General features: G+C 34.3%; 1 protein-coding gene and 1 long non-coding RNA gene across 2 annotated transcripts; one reads left to right on the top strand and one right to left on the bottom strand.

Moving 5' to 3' along the window:
- The first annotated feature begins 233 nt into the window (after nt 1–233).
- Nucleotides 234–3,820, top strand: LOC145630127 (uncharacterized). The gene is made up of 4 exons (XR_014112011.1): nt 234–1,015; nt 1,431–1,757; nt 1,835–1,904; nt 2,852–3,820. It is a non-coding gene; the product is annotated as an uncharacterized LOC145630127 (long non-coding RNA).
- A 5,302-nt stretch (nt 3,821–9,122) lies between these two features.
- On the bottom strand, nt 9,123–20,933 carry LOC145631603 (uncharacterized). Its single transcript, XM_081683716.1, has 10 exons — nt 20,756–20,933; nt 20,025–20,292; nt 17,833–18,021; nt 17,174–17,266; nt 16,871–17,053; nt 16,636–16,738; nt 16,360–16,545; nt 11,366–13,479; nt 10,205–10,767; nt 9,123–9,893 (listed from the first exon to the last, which is right to left on the bottom strand). Exons 2-10 carry the CDS (start codon nt 20,253–20,255, stop codon nt 9,878–9,880), a joined length of 3,678 nt encoding a protein of 1,225 aa, XP_081539842.1. The 5' UTR covers nt 20,256–20,292; nt 20,756–20,933; the 3' UTR covers nt 9,123–9,877.
- Nucleotides 20,934–23,319: the final 2,386 nt, after the last annotated feature.

Raw genomic sequence — 23,319 nt, 5'->3', positions numbered from 1 at the left:
CTGTAAAAAAACTTTTCTTCATGTTTCGGTAGAAAGGTTTCTTTGAACCTTCTGATAGGGTCAAGAGGCTAACAAACTGTTATTTGAAAAATGTATGCTTATGGGAAATTCAAGTGAAACTAATTGCAAATCTTCTTGCTTTCCCATTTCCTCTACAGATTTTGTTCACTTTTGTTTTCTAGATTGCGTGTTAAGAGTTGAGATGCTTAGTTATTCGCTCTTTACATAGAACTTTACATTCTTTTATGTGAGATTAGAGTTTCATACCTTTATTGTGCTTTTATAATATGAATACTTGGGATTGTGTGATAATGTATTACTCAAGTTGTGAAAGGTCCTTACATGCACATATCATCTTTAGTCTTTGTACTCTTTCTTGAGATAGTGTGATGCTGAATTTATTAATGGTTCTTACGTGAACAAATGCACTCTTAGTGCGCTTTACTTTTGTTTTCTGAAATTCTATTTTTGTTATTTTGCAGGAATATAGCAGATATACCTTTCCTATTGCTGTTGCTATTGTCCTTTCAGGCCAATATGAGGATGTTTAGACAATTCAGAGGATATTGTCTGTTTGTGAAATTAAACCAAAAGAAAGAATCAAAATTAAACCTTGAGAAGCTTCCTGATGCAAATCCTTATCAAGATGTATAAAAAAGCACTATATATTGTCCTTTGTGAGAAGATGGTCCGTGGGTTTAAAAAAAAAAAGAAAAAATCAGTTTTAGTTTTGCCTTTGGTTGAAGTTAAAAAGCATGAACGTCATTTTTATTTTCAAGAGTGTAGTGTTTTACATCAAGAATTAGTTTTAGATTCTAAAAGCATCTTGCTTTGGTAACACATGATTTTCTTTGAATCACACTTATCTTTCGAAGGTTTCTCAGAAAGGGTTCTTTGTGATTGCAGCCACCAAAGTATAATGATAGAGAAATTGCAGAACGGGTATGGCTTGAAGAAGTGCTTGAGATAAGATTTGATGAACAGAGACATCTCAGATTTACTTGCAGATGGAGAGGTACTGTAAGAATTTTTTTTGCACTCATTTTATGCAATTTGTTACCTCTAACTTGATGTTGTAGTGTTGTACATTCTCTTAACACATCCCATGATTTCATGGAAAGCAAAGTGCATTTACTTTTTGTCAACGGAATTGAGAAGCTAAAGGAAATGTAGGGGTTGTACATGTATTTAGGTTATTGTACATGTATAAAAGCCTAGAAGCAGTGTATATTACCTTTTAGCTCACAAAAAGTTTGAGATGCCTTGTTTGTGAAATTTTGATAGTTGGATGAACTTAGACACTCATTAATTAGACGAATCACGCTCTGGAAAAATTCTATTAAATGTTGAAGATTTTAAATTTGACATTGAGGGATTATCTTCTTAAGTTGTCCTTATTAGCTTTTTCTCTTATATCTCTTAATTTACAGAAAGTTGAAGAATTATCATCACTTAATTATGAGTCTTTAGGCTCAAGAGTACAAATAGTTGTGCATGAAGGTGTGATCGTATCTTATGGTATGGGAAAGGCCTTCGTCAACTATCCTATGTGCGCGGTAAATCAAGGTTCTCGGATCATAAGCCAATTTACAGCGTCTTTTTGGCTGAGGTTGAGTCTCGCAGTCAAGGCAGAATAAGGAAAAGTTTGAGCTGCTCCAGTGCTCGTATAGGAGTGGAAGAGCTATCGCCACGAACACCTGGATACACAGGATTCAATTTCTATTAAAGGGATTGATTTTTGAAAATCAAACAATCAGGTAATTTCCTTTGTTCTTTTCTTTGAGGCATCTTAATCTCACTGTCAAATCCTGAAAGTACCTGAACTTCTGTGCAGAAATACGTGTCACAAACAATGATAAAGTTATTCCGTGAATAGGTGGACATTACAAAAGAACCTTTGAAAGGTAGGTTACCAAAATAACAAAAGCATTACAATCACTTTGCAACAATCTTATCTTTGATTTCCTGCTAAGCATCTGTTTCATCCTTCTGCTGTTGCCAATTGTAATGTTAGACTGCTAATATCTGTTTCGTCATCATTAAACAGCAAATCAACAATTGCACAACAAACCAGCAGTACTATATTGATTACTTCGCATTAGATTAGCTGGCCAAAAGAATTCAAGAGACAATATGAACTACATGTAACATCCCTCTAGCTACAGAGACAAATACAAAATCACACACATAAATATAATCACACCTAGACTACAAGTTAAAGCAGGCACACAAACGTTTTTTTTAATTATTTTTTCTTTTAAAAAAGAACAATTTTTTGCCTTGTATGTCTCAATTTAAGCATGATAAAATAGAAGCGAATAATATTAAAACCCATTCTCAAAATATAATGTTGTTATTTCTTATTAAAATCATTCGTTTCTTTTTTTTTGTGAGTTGAAGTAAATTTACTTGAGTGGCTTTTGGAATTATCTAATTGAGGAAATGCAACTGTTGGGGTGAGGGAAAAAGTATGGAAATAAAGATGAAAGAGAGAGAATTAGAGAGGGTAGTGAAGCATGTAAAACTAAAGTAATAAGAAGGGAATAAGGAAATGTAGTGAAAGGGGGGAAGGACAGGGAATTTGGAAGTGAAGATGAGAGAGAGGGAGAGGGGGGGTCTGGTTGGGTCAGGTGAGTTAATGTCAGGTTTATTTGTTTGTTTGCTATGGTGGACTATGAACTGTATGAAGCTTGATTTCCTTCTTATGTGGGCTGGTCTATTACTTTGAGTAGTAGACTTGTAGATACTTCCACTCTCTTAGTACATAGTGCAGCAAAATGCTTGACTTTTCATGCTTTGTCAGTGATATGTAATGTTCTCGCTAAACAGTTTTACAAACTGCCATATGCAGGCTGATGAGCTATGTGACCAAGAACTAGAGCTGAAGGTACAAATATCTGCACTCATAAGCCAAGACAAGGAACAAAAATAGGCAAATATGGACTATGCTGGAGCAGTTGTGACAGAGATTAGGGAAATAGTTCAATTGGACAGGTATACAAAGTTCAGAAAGTTTCATCTGACAAATCATTCTCCATGGTCGTGTAATAGGTAATAGGATAAAGACTTAAGTATTCGAGTAGCTTTTTCTTTTTTTTTTTTTTTAATTGAGAAACAAGTATTCGAGTAGCTTAAGGAAAGACGGATTAAGAACTTATAGAATTTGATGATGAATTTCCAATCTAGCGATGACGAAATTGTAATTGTATCTAATGTACTCCACGATGAAAGATTTGTTTGACACTTTCATTATATGCTACGTAGTATTAAAGGAGATCTATTTAAAAATGTCATAATATGTTCCATTTAGTTGCACTCCAATGATATCTTGATTCTTTTTTTTTTTTTTTTTTTTTTTTTTTTTTTTTTTTTTTTTTTTTTTTTTACAAAAACAATTTTAGGTTTATAATGCAATAGCCAATAGTTGGATATCTTGAGATTAGTGCTTGTTTTGTTCATTAATTTTGGGGTTAGGCTTTCCATGAATTTATATTACAATAAATTATCTCACTATATTTGAGTTTTCACGTTTTGCTATTTTCTTAGTCTATATACAAAAGTCAATTATTGGTCCATACACAAAGCATAACATTCAGTTTTGGTTAACTGATTGACTCTTGATTTATTTATTTATCTCATCAAAGTTTTGTTCATAACATATACTCCATCCGTGTTTAAATATATAAAATAATGTTTAACTTTGATTTTAGAAAGGTTAGTTGAATTTATTAAAATAATTGTTAGTGAGGTATAAATTAAAAAGTCTTGTATAGACCCGATCTACACTAAATTTATTTAGACTCAACGTTTGACAATTCCAAAAAATATAGTCACAATCTAGATGATATAATCACTTCCCCTAAAACAAATGATATAATCACTTTTAGATTGATGAGAGACCAATTAAGAAAGATCATATACAAAAATCAAGCCAATTAGCTTAGAAGAGAGATAGAGGGAGAGAGAGAAAGGGTCCACTTAAGAAATATCACTTAAGCAAACTGAGGCAACTAGCTTAGGATAACACAATTAGCTTAGAAAAAGGGTTACTTAAACACAAGAGAGAGAGAGAGAAAGAGAGAGAGAGAGAGAGAGAGAGAGAGAGAGAGAGAGAGAGAGAGAGAGAGAGAGACCACTGAGAAAAAACCACTTAAGAAATTAAAATCATTGCAATTAGCTTAGGAAGCAACCTACTAGAGAGAGAGAGAGAGAGAGAGATCAATTACGAAAGATCACTTGAGGGAGAGAGAGACAATGAGAGAGAATTTACGAAATATCATTTGATAGAGACCACTTTAGAAAAATCACTTAACAAAAAGAAGGAAGCCACTTGAAAGATTACCTATGAAAATAAGAAAAATTAGCTTAGGAATTGAAAAAGAGTTACTAAAATGCTACAAAGAAAGAAAGGCCACTTAAGAGAAATCAATTAAGAAAAAAAAATCACTCAAGAAGAAAGATCACTAAAAAAAGATAACTTAGAAGTTAGGACAATTAGTTTAGTGAGAAACTTAGGGCAATTAGCTTAGGAGAGGAAAAGAAAGAAACTATTAGTGAGAGAGACCACTTAAGAAAAAAAATCACTCAAGAAAAAGAAAGATCACTCAAGAAAAAAGATCACTAAATAAAGAAAGATAACTTAAGAAACTAGGGCAATTATAAATAATTAGTTTAGGAGAAAAACCTAGGGCAAATAGCTTAGGAGAGGGAGAGAAAAAAACCATAAGTGAGAGAGACAACTTAAGAAAGGTCCATCACCTTAAAAAGTTAGGACGATTAGCTTATGAAAACACAATTATCTTAGGAAAAAGACTTACTAAAATGCGAGAAAAAAATTACTACATAAAAGATCACAGAAGAAAATCAAGACAACTATCTTAATTAAGAGAGAAAAAGAGAAAAAAAATCACTTAAGAAAATTCATCTTGAAAAATAAGGTCAATTGGCTTTAAATAAGTGAGAGACCAGTTAATAAAGATCATATACAATCGAGGCAATTAGCTTAGAAGAGAGAAAGAGAGAGAGAAATGGTCCACTTTAGAAAGATCACTGATGAAAAATGAGGCAATTAGCTTAGGAAAACACAATTAGTTTAGAAAAAGGGCTACTTAATTAATGGTGTGTGTGTGAGAGAGAGAGAGCGCTATCGAGAGAGACCACTGAGGAAAAATCATTTAAGAAATTAAAATTAGTGCAATTAGCTTAGGAAGCGACCTATTAGATAGAGAGATTAATTATAAAAGATCACTTGAAAGTGAGAGAGAGAGAGAGAGAGAGAGAGAGAGAGATCAAGAGAATGTGACCACTTAAGAAAAAAAACAATTTAGAAGAAAGACCGCTCAAGAAGAAAGACCACTCATTTAAGAAAAGAAAGATTACTTAAGAAGAAAGATCACTAAAGAATAAAGGTCACTTAAGAAAAGAAATATCACTTAAGACAATCAAGAGACCACTTAAGAAAAGGGTAATCAGGAAAGTTAGCTAGAAAAAGAAAATTAATACAATTATTTTATTAGGATACGGAAAGAGTGATAGAAAGACTACTTAATCTTTTATACGAAGTACTATAAGATGTTCAGGTACTAAATATTGTGTCATAAAAATTACTAATAGATGTGTTACTCCAGCAAAATTCTTACAATAATTAAATAAGTCAGAAATCTGCTAAAAAAACAAGGATTTCATATGAGATTACCTAAGGCCGCAAGAACATAATCAATTAACAACATTTAACTCATCATAATTATTTACACAAACTTCATTATAAATATCCTTCATTATACAAAACTTGAATCTCGACACAACGTATTATAACCTATCTACGTAATCCTTATATGATTGATAACTAAGTAAAAAGAAACTAGCTACGACACTAATTAGCACAAGTGCAACATCATAGACAACTAACAAATTAAATGTCGTATTTTAAGAGATAAAAAGAGAAAACAACCACTTAGGAAAATTGAAAATAAGGACAATTGGCTTTGGAGAGATGAAAGACCAATTAAGAAAGATCATACACAAAATTTAAGAAATTAAAATCAGTGCAATTAGCTTAGGAAGCGACCTACTAAAGAGAGAACATTTATGAAAAATCATTCGAGATAGACCACTTTAGAAAGATCACTTAACAAAGAGAGAGGGGGGAGCCACTTGAAAGGTAACTTATGAAAATAAGAAAAATTAGGTTAGGAAAAAGAGTTACTAAAATGCTAGAAAGAAAGAGAGACCACTTAAGAAATAACAATTAAGCATAAAAAACCCTCGAGAAGAAAAAGAAATCAAGGTAATTAGTTTAGATGAGAAACTTAGGGCAATTAGCTTAGGAGAGGAGAAGAGAGAAACCATTAGTTAAAGAGACCACTTAAGAAAGAAAGCTCACTCAAGAAAAAGAAAGATCACTCAAGAAAAAAGATCACTAAAGAAAGAAAGATGACTTAAGAAACTAGGGTAATTATAAACAAATAGTTTGGAAAAAACTTAGAGCAATTAGCTTAGGAGAGGGAGAGAAAGAAACCATGAGTGAGAGTGACAATTTAAAAAAGGTCCATCACCTATTAGGATGATTAGCTTTTGAAAACACGATTAGTTTAGGAAAAAGACTTACTAAAATGCGAGAGAAAAAAGAGAGTACATAAAAGATCACTTAAGAAAACCAAGGCAACTATCTTAAGAGATAAAAAGAGAAAACAACCACTTAAGAATTATCATTTTTGAAAATAAGGTCAATTGGTTTTGTAGAGGTAGGAGACAAATTAATAAAGATCATACACAAATATCGAGAACATTAGCTTATAAGAAAGATAGAGAGAGAGAGAGATAGAAAGAGAAAGGATCCTCTTAAGAAAGATCACTTAAGGAAATTGAGGCAATTAGCTTAGGAAAACACAATCAATTTAGAAAAGGGTTACTTAAATAAGAGAGGGAGAGAGAGAGAGAGATTGCTCGCAAGAAAGACCACTAAGGAAAAACCACTTAAAGAATTAAAATCACTACAATTAGCTTAGGAAGCGACCTACTTTACAGAGAGAGAGAGAGAGAGAGAGATAGGAGAGATCAATTACAAAAAATCCACACTTGAGAAAGAGAGCATTTATGAAAAATCATTTGAAAGAGACCACTTTAGAAAGATCACTTAACAAAAATAGGGAAGCATCTTGAAAGATTACTTATGAAAAAAAAAAGCTTAGGAAAAAGAGATACTAAAATGCTAGAGAGAAAGAGAGAACAAGAAATATCAATTAAGAAAAAAAATTACTCAAGAAGAAAGATCACTAAAGAAAAGATAGATAACTTAGAAATCAGGGCAATTAGTTTAGGTGAGAAACTTAGGGCAATTTGCTTAAGAGAGGAGAAGAAAGAAACCATTAGTGAGAGAGACCACTTAAGAAAGAAAAATCACTCAAGATATAGAAAGATCGATCAAGAAAAAAGATCACCGAAGAAAGAAAGATAACTTTTTTTTTTTACGCAAGAAAGAAAGATAACTTAAAGCACTAAAAAAAACAAGGATTTCATATGAGATCGCCTGAGGCCGCAAGAACATAATCAATTAACGACATTTGACGCATCATAATTATTTACACAAACTTCATTTTAAATATCATTCATTATACAAAACTTGTATCTCAACACAACGTATTATAACCTAACTACGTAATCCTTATATGATTGATAGTTGAGTAGATCGAAAGAAACTAAGCTACAACACTAATTAGCACGAGTGCAATATCATAGACAACTAACAAATGAAATGTCCTATTTTAAGAGATAAAAAGAGAAAACGACCATTTATGAAAAAACATTTTTTAAAATAAGGACAATTGGCTTTGGAGAGATGAAAGACAAATTAAGAAAGATCATTCACAAAAAACAAGGCAATTAGCTTATAAGGGAGAAAGAAAGAGAGAAAGGGTCCACTTAAGAAAGACCGCTTAAGGAAAATGAGGCAATTAGCTTTGAAAAACACAGTTAGCTTAGAAAAAGGGTTACTTACATGAGGGAGAGAGAGAGAGAGAGAGAGAGAGACCACTGAGGAAAAACCATTTAAGAAATTAAAATCAGTGCAATCAGCTTAGGAAGCGACCTACTAGAGAGAACATTTACGAAAACTCATTTGAGAAAGACCACTTTAGAAAGATCACTTAACAGAGAGAGGGGGAAGCCACTTAAAAGATAACTTATGAAAATAAGAAAAATTAGGTTAAAAGAAAGAGATCACTTAACATAATAAAAGAGAGACAATTTGGGAAAGATCACTTAAAAAAAAGAAAAAAAGTTACTAAAATGCTTAAAAGAAAGAGAGCCCACTTAAGAATATCACTTAAGAAGAAAAATCACTCAAAAAGAAGAAGAAAGCTAAGAAAAAGGCTTACTATAATGCGAGAGAAAAAGAGACGACTCAAAAGTTCACTTAAGAAAATCAAGTCAATTATATTAAGAGAGAAAGAAGTTACTTTAGAAAAATCATTTATGAAAAATGGTCAATTGCCTTTGGAGAGGTGAGAGACAAATTAAGAATGATCACATACAAAAGTTGAGGCAATTAGCTTAGAAGAGAGAGAGATAGATAGACATGGGCCACGTAAGAAACATCATTTAAGAAAATTGAGGCAATTAGCTTAGGAAAACACAATTAGCTTACAAAAAAGGGTAACTAAATTAGAGAGAGAGGGAAGAAACATACTCGACTTGTTGGATTTATCAGTTTTTTTTCTTTTAAGATTTTATGTTTATAAGCTGGCATATCATATCACAAGTCACTAATTCACCGTCGTTGAGCTCGTTGCAATAACAAACACAATGCAAAAAACAATGATTGTACATATTAGATACAACATGTACATATTACTAAATCAAGGCCAATTCATAAGTGGCCCATAGTAAAACATTTGCTCCTTTCTAAAAGCAAACCAATTCACATTACAAAACCCAATAAATATTGCTATAATTTACAATGTTGCTATAATTTTTTCTAAATAAAACAAACAATTATAAATCAAATAATATATCAAAGTCCATTCAACCAAATCACCTTTTCACTTCACACAAAGCATCATTATTATTACTTATTTAAAACGGCCACACAGATTTTTAATCTAAACTCAACACAAATTCGAAAAACTAACACGTAAAAGCCCCACATTGTCTCATTATATACAAGAAAAACATACGACGCTTCACACTAGCATCGCGCGCGTAGCGCGCGCGGGTCCGCCTAGTATATAAAAGGATTAGAGGAATTAATATTTTCGAAATTTAACTAAATATCGCTTGGTTTTTAGGCAAGGCAGCTAAATACAGGAGAGGTGTAGTACCGCAGCCACTACTTTAATGACTTGCAACAAAGAAGCTTTGAGAGTTAAGTAGCTGAAAGCTCTTATTGGAGCAACTTTCATTACAATGGTGGCTTAGAGATTACATAAAATTACAGCTGGAAGTAGCCCATTTCAATAGGCAAACAACACTTCGATTACCAATTGAATCATGTTTCTCCCGAACGCCTTGTTCTATACTAGGACGGAACTCATGGGAGCTCCTCGAATTTGAGACCAGACACCCGACTCCTGAATTTTTCAGTTCAGAAGAATCTTCGGGGGAAACACAAAATGATGATACATCAATTATGTCCAAATCGATCCCTCCATCAATGTTGATCAGAGACGCTCTTTTTCAAGCAACTTAGGTGCATAAAGCTCAAGTAGAGATTGGCCCTCTGATGGAATACGCAGGAACTGCAACTAACATCCAAGATCTTCTTAGTATGTTTGGCGCAAAAGGCTGTGGATGCAGGTCTCCAAAATATGCTTTTAACTGGCATAAGAGATGCCCAAAGCAAGAGAACCCATGTGTTTGCCTCAATATTCAGGCCAAAAATTTAAAGTCCGTCAGCTCTGCAAGTTCAGAAAAAGATGTCACCAAACCAGATACTATTCCAAGGATAGCGGTGCTGCTAAGGATTAATATGCACAGTATACTGTAGACTATTTGGTGGGATGTAGTCATCAACAATCCTCAAGTTTGACTATCACATTAAGAGTCAAAGATAGAAGTAGATACGTCAAGTAACGTATACCATTGGCGAAACACTTCACGAGGAGAAAAATTAGCAATGTACAGTGTACGTGCAACATCACTTCTATCCATGTCAATACTGGAATAATCAAAATAAATATTTAGAAGGGCAGCAGAGTAAGCAGTTTACCGCGGGAACCTTGGGGGAGATGCATAGTCTGGTGAAGGAGGTCCTGTATCTCCCTCATAATTTTGCAGTTGCTCTTGTACCTCTTCTGTTCCTACAATTTGCTCTCGTCCAGCAGAACCAAACTGACGTTCAATCTGGGAATCATAAGCAATGGTCTGAGGATAAGGATATAGCATAACAAAGGGGGGACGGCCATCTCCAGATTGAGAAACCTCATTATGGTATTCAGAACATGTCTGATACACCGAATAATCAGTATCATAACAGCCATTCCATGTAGATTTTGAAGTAGCTGGATCTTTTGGGAAGCGATACAACTGATATGAATTTTTCCGGAAGGTATCACAAGGTCTATCAGTTTGGGAATAGCTAGTAACTGACCGGTCTATCTTTGAGACTGTCTTGTCATTTCGGTATCGAGGTTGAGCACGACCAGAAAATCGTGGCTTCGAGCTGGAATTCCAATTTGCTTCCCTCTCCCCATGGTGCTCATTCCTGTCATGTTTGGAGTCTCCTTGATACTGTCTGGGGGTAGAATATTGTGGGGGATCTCTGAGAACGTTCTGAAAATTTTCATGAATTGAAACAAGTTATGCAAAAGTTATAACTCATAGTCTTCTACACTAAAAGTCTGACAGTACAAGACAGAGTAGTGACAGACAGTATAACTAATAACCAGATGCAAAATGATGCAAGTTGTAAACTAACATGTTCTTATGGCTAATATAGGGAAACCAGATAATTATCCAAGTATCAGGCACGGTCTGATATGGCCCAGATGTAACTTTATCCACTCCTTACAAATCAAAGAACGACTTCTTATGGCCAAGGAGTCGAAGATTATAGACAGGACGAAGAGTGGCATGTATTATCATCTGAATAAACTTTAAATGATGGATAAAGCTTGATTAAAGATTATTATATACGAAAAGGACATAATGAGCTCTTAATTATCACCAAACAGAAAGCTGCCAACACACCACAATAATACGACGATCCAATTTGATGAAAGAAAGCAAAATATTTCAGTCATGTTCTAAACACGAGATGCAAAAAAGGCAAGTATTGAATCAGAACATACAAGTGCATTGTAACCATTAATATAGGCAGCAAAAACAATAAAAAAAACTCCTATATAGTGTCAATTGGAAAGAGTCTTACTGGATTTGGGAAATAAGTTCCAGTTCCATTGCGTTGTTTAGGAAATTCTCCACCATATTGCCTTGAGACACTAGCAGGCTTAATGGAACCTGACTGCTGTGCTTCTGAAACGGGCACTGGATGAGAAAAGATACTGGAATTCCCAGAATATGGTGATCGAGGAGCATCAAATGGGATATTCCCCTGAAGTTGTACAGGTGGTACATATACAGAGGGAGGATGGACAAAATGATGCTGAAATTGTAGGTTTTGACAGAAACGCCCATACTGAAGATTCTTCCAGTGGCTAGCAAAGTCGCTGTTGAATATGTCAGGTTCACACTCATCAGAATCTTCTCTAGATGTAATCCTTTTTGTTGAACCAATGCTACTACTATGGCTCAACCGCTCTAGCCCACTAGCTGAATCTGAGCTATGGCTAGACTGGGTCAAGGAGAAGGTAGACTTCTCCCTATCCGTATCATCATGACTGGCAGGTGCTGCAGAGGTTCCTGTTTCAGCGCTTATATTGTATACAGGTACCATTGTGACAAAAGGCACAGGTAGTCCAGCAGGATAAAAGGCAACTGGTAAGACTGGATGATTGTGACTAATACCCTGCTGTGGACCAGGCCGTACCAAAAAAGAAGAAAAGGGAAACATTGAATTTGGATAGTTCATATGAGCTTGCCCATACCCAGGTAACTGATGAACCTCCATGTGTGAGGAAGTAACAGATGAGGAAGCAGATTTATCATCAACATCATCATCATAAGTAAGATCAACAGATCCTTCCTCATTTAGCCATTGGCATTTAACTACCGGAGAGGGATTTTTTGAAGAAGTTGCCTTCTTTGTCCCTGGGTATCTCACTGTATTGTTTAGTTTGGAGGGTTTTCCATCCCAAGAACTGTCTGAAGTTGCCTTTGTCTTATAGGAATTAGCAGGAATAAGTGATAATCTAGAACTAGCAACAGAAAACTCCTTGCTTTCATGATCACCCTCTCTCATCAAATCAGCTTTACTGTTTGTCCAGGAATCATGGTCATCATCCAGATGATTGACTTCTAGTGATGCTGAACCACTATTTAAAACCCCCTTAACTTCTTCATCAGGTGTGAGTCCAACAGGAATTAATTGGCGATAAGAAGGTGCTACAGAGGTACCATCAGAATGATGCAAAACGTCACCCCAATCAGACTGAAGAGGCGCAAAATTTAATGGCCTTGTACCAGCATATATTTGGGGTCTGGTTCCAGGAAAAGGAGGTGGGATTGAAACAAACTGATGAGAAGCTAGATTCACAGGCATCTGAGCATGCCCACCATGTTTCTGAACCCCAGAAGAAGACATCAGGTTTACAAAGTCTTGTCCCTCCTGGAGTCTCTGATTTGGATCAGAAACTACAGGTTTTGTAGAACTAGCAGGTCTCCTTACATAACAATTCGCAAAAGGATTTTCCATCATGCCAGAGTCTCTCATTCTTCTGTTGTACTCAAATCTTGAGCTGGCAACCTCATTTACCTTTTCGGTGGTCTTATGCTTGCGTAGAGATGCAGCTTCATTAGACAAGCTAGTCAGTTCAGGACTAGAAGATGTCCTAGCAAACTGTGGTGTGGCATGCCCTTTATTTTGCAAGATATTCGCCATGCAAATTCTTTCTCTTTCATTCAGTTGCTTCTTAGTAGGATTTTTCCTCTGAGTATAATATTGATCCCAATCAGAAGACATGTGAGTTCTTGATTCTTTCTCATAATCCTTCTGCCCAGGAGAATGCAAATCTTTGTGCACGTCAATGGCCTCAGCTATCTGATTCACAGGAAGGATACTAGGCTGCATCAAAAAATCAATAGAGCTTTGAGATTCATCAACCTGTGGATACTGACTCAAGTTCGCTGTTGAATTATCAACAAATATATGTCTTCTGCGATTTCCGTCATGGTTGGAGTTGACCAGTGGCGAGTGAAACGCATTAATTACGGGTATGTCAGGACGGACACGTTTCCCATGTCTATCCCATGTGTTCACAAAGAACTGGTTCACTACAGCAACAATATTCTCTTCCTGGCACTCAAGTATTCTAGTCAGCTGTTGGGCCCCAAAACTGAAGGCGCTGCGAATTCTATAAAAGTTGCCTGAACATATACATAGAAATAGAATGATAAGTGCATAAAATTGGTCATTAGATAATCCTCTTCACCACAAGATAAATAACAATAAAGAATCAGGATAGACTCGTGATCAAGAAACAGAAATAAGGAAAATACCAAGGACTGTATAAAAGACAAATTCAAATATGAAAACAAACAACACTATCAGGCTTGTCAAAACCCAAAACACAAACACTGAAACACACATATAGAGCACAGTCAATTCAATCTTTGGTTTATTTTGACGAAGCATACACTTCACACTTGTTTATATATATATATATATATATATATATATATATATATAAACTCAGACACACCATTATAAGTGTCAGTGTGTCAATACATTGGTTACATTTATGCTCGATTTCAAATCCTCTCCTTTGATGCCTTTAGCGCCTTTAGCCAGTAAATTATCTCATCATATCATCATCTTATTATATTAGCTGTGCTCTCATCAAATAAAAGCATTTCCTGAGTAATCATTACCACTACAAGAGCAACATCAATATCAGCCACAATACTGATGGACTGTTGGCTACTTTTTAGAAAGGCTATGTAATCTTACCCTTCAAAATATCACAGGGTGAAGGCGTGGTTGCTTTAGTGAAAGGAAGGAGCAAAGACGGTATACCAAAAAGTACGAGATAAAGACAGAAATACACTTCAAAACAATTTATAGGTTGTATAAACCAGAAATCATAGAGAAAATATCTGTTCACAGAATTGCAAGAAAATTGACACAACATTAGTAACTCCAGAACAGAAGTAGATGATAACCGGCAAGAAACTCCATGCACGAGGACATTAGAAAAAGGGAAATCGACAGAATGCCTAACAGGCCCCAAATGGCCCCCTCCTCCCCAACCCTTCCCAAAAATCATTTCAGTGGCAAAATGGTGGTATTCAACCTACTCTAATCACAGAAGAGAAAGCATGACTCCAATTTCGAGTTTTGCTAGATGTACGTAGCATTTCCTTTCCATTTTTAACTCCATTACAACTACATTTTGATATGATACTCATTTTCAATTGGTTAGTCACTCCATGCAAGCACTTCTCAAGATTCCATCTCAACAAAAACCAAATATAGGTCAATGACCATGATCTCTGTGAAATCTAAAGAACCAATCATTCATAGCACAATTCAAAGAACCTGCAAAAGATATTCATAGTAATATAAAGAAACAACTCATCACAAATAAGTTGGTCACAAGGGTATCAATTTATTTTGCCACCCAATCAAGCTGTTAAAACTCATTTGGTAGGTAAAATAATGATTTTGAACAAAATATACATCATCTTGGTTCTATAGTACTTAATATTTCAAAAAGTTAGAAGTTCAAATTAAAAAAAATAATAATAAAACATTTTCCTACTTGGATTTAGTTTCACCATACATGAAATTGAAACCTAATGACTAACACAGTAATATCTTTTTACTGCTTAATTTTCAAAATTTTAGCAGCACCGAACAGAAAGAATTGATAAGAAATATTCTAAACTTTACAAAGTTTGTATTGAGCTAAAAAATAACCAATCAAGTCTTCAAGCCTAAATTGACCCTCTATTATTCTGAAATCTTACAGTGATGAATTCCAATATATAAAGCTTCATCATTCAAAATACATACTACATAATTTTAGTCTAAGCCACTTGTTCATAATATTATATGGTTTTTACATCAACCAAATGTAAGAACAAACGAAGAAACAATGCTACTGCAAGTCCATAATTACCTACTTTTACAAAGTGCTTAGCTTTAGGCGTAAGGACAGGGATAAGCACTACAAGTCCCACGAAGTTCTTGATTCCAACATTAGTGAAAATTGACTCCAAGATGTTCGTGCACATAATTCCCTCAAGTCCTCAACAAATGAATATTTTCTGCTCTAACAAAACTCATTAAGTATGCCTAAACAAAGCAGTAGCTTCAGCTTTAAAAACATATTATGAACTTGCATTTCTTGCTTCAATATACAAGTTTTGGAAAGACAAAAGGGAAAAGGCTTTTTTTAGAGACCAACTTACCTACATATTATGGTAAAGTTGTGGCTATAGCATAATATTATAATTTTTGTGGTAGGTGTACATGCTGTGACTTTATGTGGGATAGAGTACTTTCTCTTACTTCACTTGGTTCCAAAAAGATCTTTTCAGGCATTAGTGTTTTCCTTAGTTGACACACTAAAACCACCTTTTCCTTCAATGGTTTGTACTACTCACAGTTTAAATATTGGGGTTGTGATTGCAATAACAATCATGCATCGAAGAAGTGTTTGCTGTAATATTGTGCGACAAGCCAAATAATGATCACTATATGTCTTATATCGGTTGTATCAGCTGTCAGCTGACCTTAAATTGGTCCATCAAGGCCTTGCTTTGGACATATCTGCTCTGTATCAGCCATTAAGGGTATACATAATAATCCCTTACGACTAGGAAAATACTGATTCAGCAAGTTGGCAAACTAATCATGTTGGCTGATATATATATAACCATCTACTCAATATTGGGACTAATAAAGTTTTTTTAGAAAGAACATGAAGTAGATAGTTTTAACTGATTGGGAAATGAGAGGAACATATCAACATTGTCGTCAAAAGAGAACTCCCTAACATTCCTTTGGGAAGCTCAAATTCTGAAAGCCCACAAATCAATATTACGCTTCTTATTAGTCACTTACTACATACAGCAGCCTTCTGTAACAATTAAGCAGAAACCATGTCTAAATGTGTACATAGAAAATGTGATGGTTAAAGTAGATATTAGTGAGGCGTCAGATTTCAAAACAGATAGTCAGCCATGAGGAAAAAAAATTGTTTGGTAAGGAGAGTCCGAGAGTGCACTATGTTAGTCAGATACCTTTACTCACACTGCGGCCAAGGTTGTTGTTTATTCGCAGGGGATCAACAACATTAAAATGTTTGGAAATGAAAGGTTGCTCTTGGTTATCTTGACCTCCAGCATAGACAGAATATGCTCTATTACAAGCATTAAGAAACATATTGTTCAGCAATAACTCTGCATCATCCCTTCGAGGAGGATCAGCTGCAAGCATTCAAACATAGACTGGACATCAGCCAAAAAAAAATAAAAAAACTTAGTTTATTATCCAATTTCTGCAGCAATGATAACTACCTGTCATACTGGGAAGCGAACAAATCGGTACTGGACCCCTGAGGCTAATACAAAAGTTGGCCCAATCAAATTTACTAAAGAACTCCACAAAACGATAGAGGACCTACACATGGAAAACACTGTATATTAAAAAAAAAATCCTTTACGAAGAAAGTAAAACAAAATGACTAAGGAATATAGAAAAATATTCATACATCTAGGATATGAAAAATCATAGGCAATAGCATAAACATACCTCAAGTGGCCCAACAAAGGAATTGTTGAAAACATGAAATATATACAAAACCAAGGTTTCCAGAGCATAAGTTGATATAAGTCCATGATGAGCCCCAAGTATACGGCTCTCGTAGTAACACCAGGCCTTGATTAGTATGATGCTTCGCTTAAATAAATGCTCTCGGTTAATCAAGTTGTCAACCTAAAATCCAAAATAAGTCGGTTACCAATGGCCATTTCATTTAATTAGATAAATCAAGAAATAATATGAGCCATACATATTACCATCATATATCAATATAACCAGGATATAGAAGCACACCTCTTCAAGAAAACAAAGTGTACACAAACCGCCAAGCTGGTTGAAAGATATGTCCACCACAATGTTATCTACAAGGCACTTTATTAACTTCACCTGCAATATGTGCGAAGGTAAGGTATTATACTAGTGGATAACATTAGCCAAAAACACGGAGTTCTCAAATTTAAATTTAATCGTAACATTTACATTGACGTACCAAACCCTCATCCTATAAATCCAAAATTGTATGTTCATTGACTTAGGTAAATATTTTTATAACTGTATTTTATTAATATGACCGTAGAATAGACTTGCAACCCTCATCCAACAACATTCTAGAAAGGATCGTCCAGATTGTCTAACACACATCGTTTAGAGCCTGTAACTTATCAACAAGACCAAAGACCAGTACAGGACAATTTGGAGTGTCTCTTCAATCAAAGACACCACAAAGCTAGAAAGAGAAAGTGAATGCTCAACCAAGACAAAGACCAAAAAAAAAATTTACAATTAAGTGATCCCTGCAAAAACAGCATAAATTTTTTGTCTCTACAGTCTACCAACTATATGTGAAAACCTTAGCCACAGGATTATAAATGCACTCAGTAATATATACGAGTATATAATAGACTACAAAGCAGCACAAAGTAAATTTGACACTGAAGAAACTAAGAAACTACCTCAGCTTGAATGTACTGAACCTCTTTCACCTGAAACTCAGCATGCTCATTCTTTTCTTCCCTTCGCAACATATCCAGAACGCTATTAGCCCAATTATCTTTCAACTTAGGGTCTTCAGAAAAAGCAGTTAAATCAATATCCCCATCCGGTAGGTAAGTCTTAAGAGGTACGGAACCAAAGGTAAACACCTGTCAATAAGTCATAGATCCAAGATGAGAGGGATAGTAAGTTTAAATTTTCTATTGCAGTATGTACAGAATCAAGAACTTAAGCATATACCAATGCTGTAAACAATCATTCGATCACAATCAACAGGTTCATGATTCACTCAGTTTCTCAAATACGAAATTGTCGACATGCTAGCATCATGATTTATATTTTCGCTGAAGAAAAAAAGATTTTCTATAAGATTAAATAACTCATTTAAGACAAATAAATGTTTCACTTTGTTTTTTAGATCCATTAAAGTTCAAAAGATCATTATGAGAAGAAGAAAAATTGCCTGCTGGTGTTACTTTGAAACTCCTTTATATAATCTGAACATAGGAATTTTAACTAGCTTTATGCATGAGCTCTAATTATGTTGATATAATTAATTGACTAGAGAAATTTAATTCACAGCAAGATACCATCTATGTAGCTAGGACTTCTCATCCTTCAAGAGACACCCACGTGGCCACGTCATACAAAAGATTCATCATGCCAAACAATATAGGAAATGTGTTCCTTCATACCGTTGGTATGAACATATCTCCCAGGTCAAAATGATTATTGGCAAGACAACCCAAGATTTCGAGAACAGGACTAGAGGAAAGACAGGTTACTCATTTTGTACTTTCAAGATTATGTGAAAAATGTTCATTTGGATTCTAAGCAAGGTAATAGGGAAAATTCCTTAGGTTGTGGGATTTCAATATCTAGAGACATGCAGATTCATAATTCAACCAGATTACACAACTCCAAAAGAAAATAATACTTCCTCAGTTCCACAAATATTGCAACAATTACCATTTTATGAAGTTTCACGAATATTGCAATGTTCCTTATTTGCACATGTTTTCTCTCTTTCTCTCTCCTCGTCACATGGGTCCCTATTTTTATTCAGCTTTATCTCCCTCCTCTTCCTAAAATCTATGTCCCCTTCCCATGTTACAATATTAGAGGAACTAAGGAAGTGTGTGTATATATACCTCTTCTGTTTTTATTAACTTGCAACCTACCATTTTGGCACGTACTTTAAGGTCTTCATTAGAGTAGGCATACGGACAAATTAACTGACAATTTTACCATCGAAATGAAAGAAGTGGTAAGTTGCAACGCTTTAAATTTTATAGCTTAATTCTTCCATTTATTTAGTCTAATCATCTCCTCAAATAACGTGTCAAAAGGGTGTGTTGCAAGTAAAAAATATAGTATTGCTATGATAGATAAGTAGTCCCCTGATTCCAAAGGCTTGCAAGTTGCACTAAAATCAAACAAGGAGTAAAATCCTAGATGTAAGTAGCAATTGAAAAAAGGTGACACACTTGGTGGCTAAATATTTTGTTCCTCCTAAAAAAGTTCTAATCATTCCTTAACTCAAAATTTTCCATAAGAGTTCCTTTGTCACAAACAATGAAACAAATCTCACCCATCGAATTTTAAGGAATCCCAGGCACAGTAGTCACTCTTCTTACTACAATTCTCCCCAACATTCAAAGAAAAGGAAGTAAGAATAAAGGTTAAAAAAAACAAAACAAAAAAAAAAAAACTCATTGTCCGAAAAAAATATTGGAAACTTTAACCACTTAATTCATTCAAAAAACACATTAGGCTACTTCTTCATCACATGTACTTGTATAGAAATTTTTAGATAGGTGTAATGGATAATGGAATTGCATTTTTCATTTTTGGGTGCGCATTTGCGCACGAGAAGGAGATAAAATAAATTGAGTAGCGGTACAAAACTACAAATACTCCTTAGTTTAAGTTTGTATTTTGGGTGTAAACCCTAATGCATGAAAGAAATTTAGGTATACCACATAGTAGCATTACACAACTAACCAAAGCTATCGTGATATAATCATGAAACAAATCATATAGAATCCACAAATGCCATAACATTATCAACAACTTTAGTCCATATATGGGAAAAATAGATGCATATCCTAACTGGATACGGCGGAAACCAACACTTTAAATGAGTTCAAACCTTGCAAGGCAGACAATCTCCAATTAGACACTGCACATAGGATGCAACAGCATTCCTACGCTTCTCAGATTCCCAACTCGGCTGAATTCGCGATATAAGTTCTGCAGTTCTATTCTCGGCTATAGCCCATCTTCCCGGGTCAAGCGGCCGAGTAACAGAAGCAGCTCCTTTCAACACTAGACCATTAGGTTGGAAGTCATTGGATTGCACCCAATCACTGTGACTATCCATCCTTAGATGGTATATACTCTACCCTCCTTTTTCCTATCTGCTCAAGACAATATATAAACAATTGAGTAAGAAATGCTATCACATTATAATGTAAAACATACATTTTCCAATTTCTCTATCAATAATTGCAGATATATGAAATTTGACATCAATTCATATGAAAAAACTCCTAATTCTCACTTCAAATTATTATAAAAACCCTAAATTTCATTGTGATCCTCCCGTTACAACCATACAAACAATCAACAAATTTCAACAAAAATTGATCAAAATCCCTAACAGCAATTTCCACCAAAATTCACTTCGCAAAAAATGAACCAATGAACAACAATAGAATACTTCGAAATTCACCAATGCTAAAAATGATGAAATTAATTACAACAAAAAGGAAAAACAAAAAAAAAAAAAAACAGAATTTAATTTAAAAATCGAGAATTGGAAAGAAAACAAAAAATTGCTGAAAAATCCTAGAATTAAAAGAGCGTAGAAATTGTAAAGACCTGATAAATAAAGGATTGAATTTGTGAGACGAAGAATCAATAGAGTAGCAAAGCAATTGTGAAATTGTAGAATTTGATCGAAATTGATGAAGTTCTGCCGCAAAGTTTGAGTTTTTATTGATTTTTGATTTTTTGATTTCTTAACAAAATGAGTAGTGATAGCAGAGAGAGAGAGAGAGAGAGAGAGAGAGAGAATAGAGGACAGGGTCAAAGTAATTTCTGTTGGGGTTATTTTGTGTGTTCTCTTCTTGTCAACGGTTGTTTTTATCAAAAACTAGTAATACAAATACAAATAATGGCCAATAATTGCATTTTGGATATAGTTTACATGTATAAACCATAATAAATGACCTTGATGTTAATTTGAGTAATTTTGAATATGAATAAGATATCGCGTTGGATGCGAGAGATGAAAAGCGTTGGTGTGAATGAATTACTTCTTTTGTAAAAATAGTGGAACTTTTGGAGATTTGTGCAAATCACTTGTTGAGTTTTATGGGAGATATGTCTCTTGAAAGGTAAAATATCTTTCGTTGTATCATCATCCTTTGAGATATGATGATCTCAACCTTTTCAACAAACCGGGCGTGCTAATAGAATCCTTGCTAGAAGATTTATTTTTTTAACCTAACTTGTATGTCTAGGTTAAATCACAACATCCTACAATATAAAAAGAACAAAATTTTAAAGTATTTTACATTTGGCTTGTTTGGTTGTATGTAGGAATTGCTAATTCCTTGGAAATTTGATTTCCCATGAAATTGAACTTCCTAGGAAATTCTAAAAAGTGTTTGATTAACTAAGGGAAGTGGAAATTCCCATGGAAAGTTCCACTTACCTAGTCCCCCAAGGTAATTTATTTCCCCCATTTTGTGAGAAGTGGGAATTCATCGAAATTTCTACTTTCCATGAATTTGTCAACCAAACAATTTCAATTCTTATCATGTTTTTATTTGTCAACCAAACAACACCTAAATATAAAAATGATAAAGGCTAATATTGAAAAAACAAAATCTAATATGACAAAATAAAGTCATATATATGATAAATAAAAAATTAAAACAAAAAAGGCAAGCACAAAATTTGATATAAAAAACTAACATTACAAAATTTAATTATGAACATAGATATTGTGTTGGTTACATCATTAGATCGCCTACGTGAGAGCATCATTTCTCACTTACGTACAAGGTTTATGATGACTGACTTAGGTCCTTTGAATAAATTTCTTGGCATTTTTACTACTCGTACACTATCATACTTGTTTTTATCATACCAAAAATATGCAAATAAATTTTGAAGCGCGCAATTATGGGGAGTTGTTAACCTGCGGCAACTCTAGTGGACACTCAATCCAAATTCGATACATAATTTGGTAGTGGGCACTCAATCCAATTTCAATACTTAATTTGGGCCTAAGTTTCATGATCTAACTCTCTATCGCAGCCTTGCAGGTGCTATACAGTTTCTCGTTTTTACTCACCCTAATATAGACGTATAGCGTATACAGGTCATTAAGTTTGTTTATACATGCATGACCCTATATGGAGGCTCATTAATTTTGATGCATTGAGACGCATCTGGCGATATATTTAGGGTTCTATTTATCACGGGTAACATTTATGTCCTTTTATTCCTTTAGTTCCTACAAACTTGATCACTTATTGATACTGGTTAGGGCGGGTGTCATGACACTCAACAGTCGACTTTCAAATATTGTTGTTTTCTAAGGGGGCAATCTCAATTCCTGGTCAGGCTACATTTGTTTATTGTAATAATGTCAGTGCAATTTATCTTTCTCATAATCCCGTACAACCCCAATGCACCAAGCACGTTGAAATGGATTTCCGCGAGAAGGTGGTGTTGGGTCAAGTAAAGTACGGGATATAGCGCTTTACATGTTCCTACATGATATTAGTTTGCGAACATCTTTACAATATGTCTACCTCAACAACTATTTAAGACTTTAGATCCAGTCTCGGCATTTAACCTCCTCCCACTATGATTGGCTGATTGCGGGGTGTGTGATAACATATATGTAAAGATATCCTATCGTATTTAGGATATATGAGATTTATTTTGAATGATTATCTTTTTAGGTTTCCAAACACAGCTAAAACTCACGTTGTAACTCCTATATATATTTATCAATGGAAATTACTCCAATCTAAGGAGTTTCCCAAAATCCTAAACACAAACAAAACACGGTTTTGCTTAGGATATTTTATAATTCCGGACCAGAGCTTTAATTGCAATTACAACATTTGGAAAAATAAAAATAAAAAAATTACACAAAAAGAAGAAATTAGTCCTAAAATACATTTTTAAAAAAGACATAAAACCAGACATTAGCATACTCTATAACAAGTTACGGAGTATTAATATCAATTCATGTTGATTTACCCTTCACATTGTTTAGAACTCCGTATACAATAACACAAATCATCACGCAAATCAATAGCACCACATCTCACACTTACAGAGTTACAGTACAATTTATGTAGTTTTATAAAACATTTATATTAAAATCATCAGTAGAATTAATTCTTTAAATGTAATCAACA

Source organism: Chenopodium album, chromosome 5 (assembly GCF_948465745.1).
Source record: "Chenopodium album chromosome 5, dcCheAlbu1.1, whole genome shotgun sequence".
NCBI classification, from domain to species: domain Eukaryota; kingdom Viridiplantae; phylum Streptophyta; class Magnoliopsida; order Caryophyllales; family Amaranthaceae; genus Chenopodium; species Chenopodium album.
This window is presented reverse-complemented; position numbering and strand designations above follow the sequence as displayed.

Bases quoted from the DNA above. Each gene is read 5' to 3' on its own strand.
- LOC145631603 (XM_081683716.1), bottom strand. From the start codon at position 20,255: ATGGATAGTCACAGTGATTGGGTGCAATCCAATGACTTCCAACCTAAT. The intron at 17,054-17,173 runs GTGTGCTTCTAT...TTTGGATTTTAG, and splicing joins CACTTTGTTTTCTTGAAGAG to GTTGACAACTTGATTAACCG. The intron at 13,480-16,359 runs GTATCTGACTAA...GTATATGTTCAG, and splicing joins TGGCCGCAGTGTGAGTAAAG to GCAACTTTTATAGAATTCGC.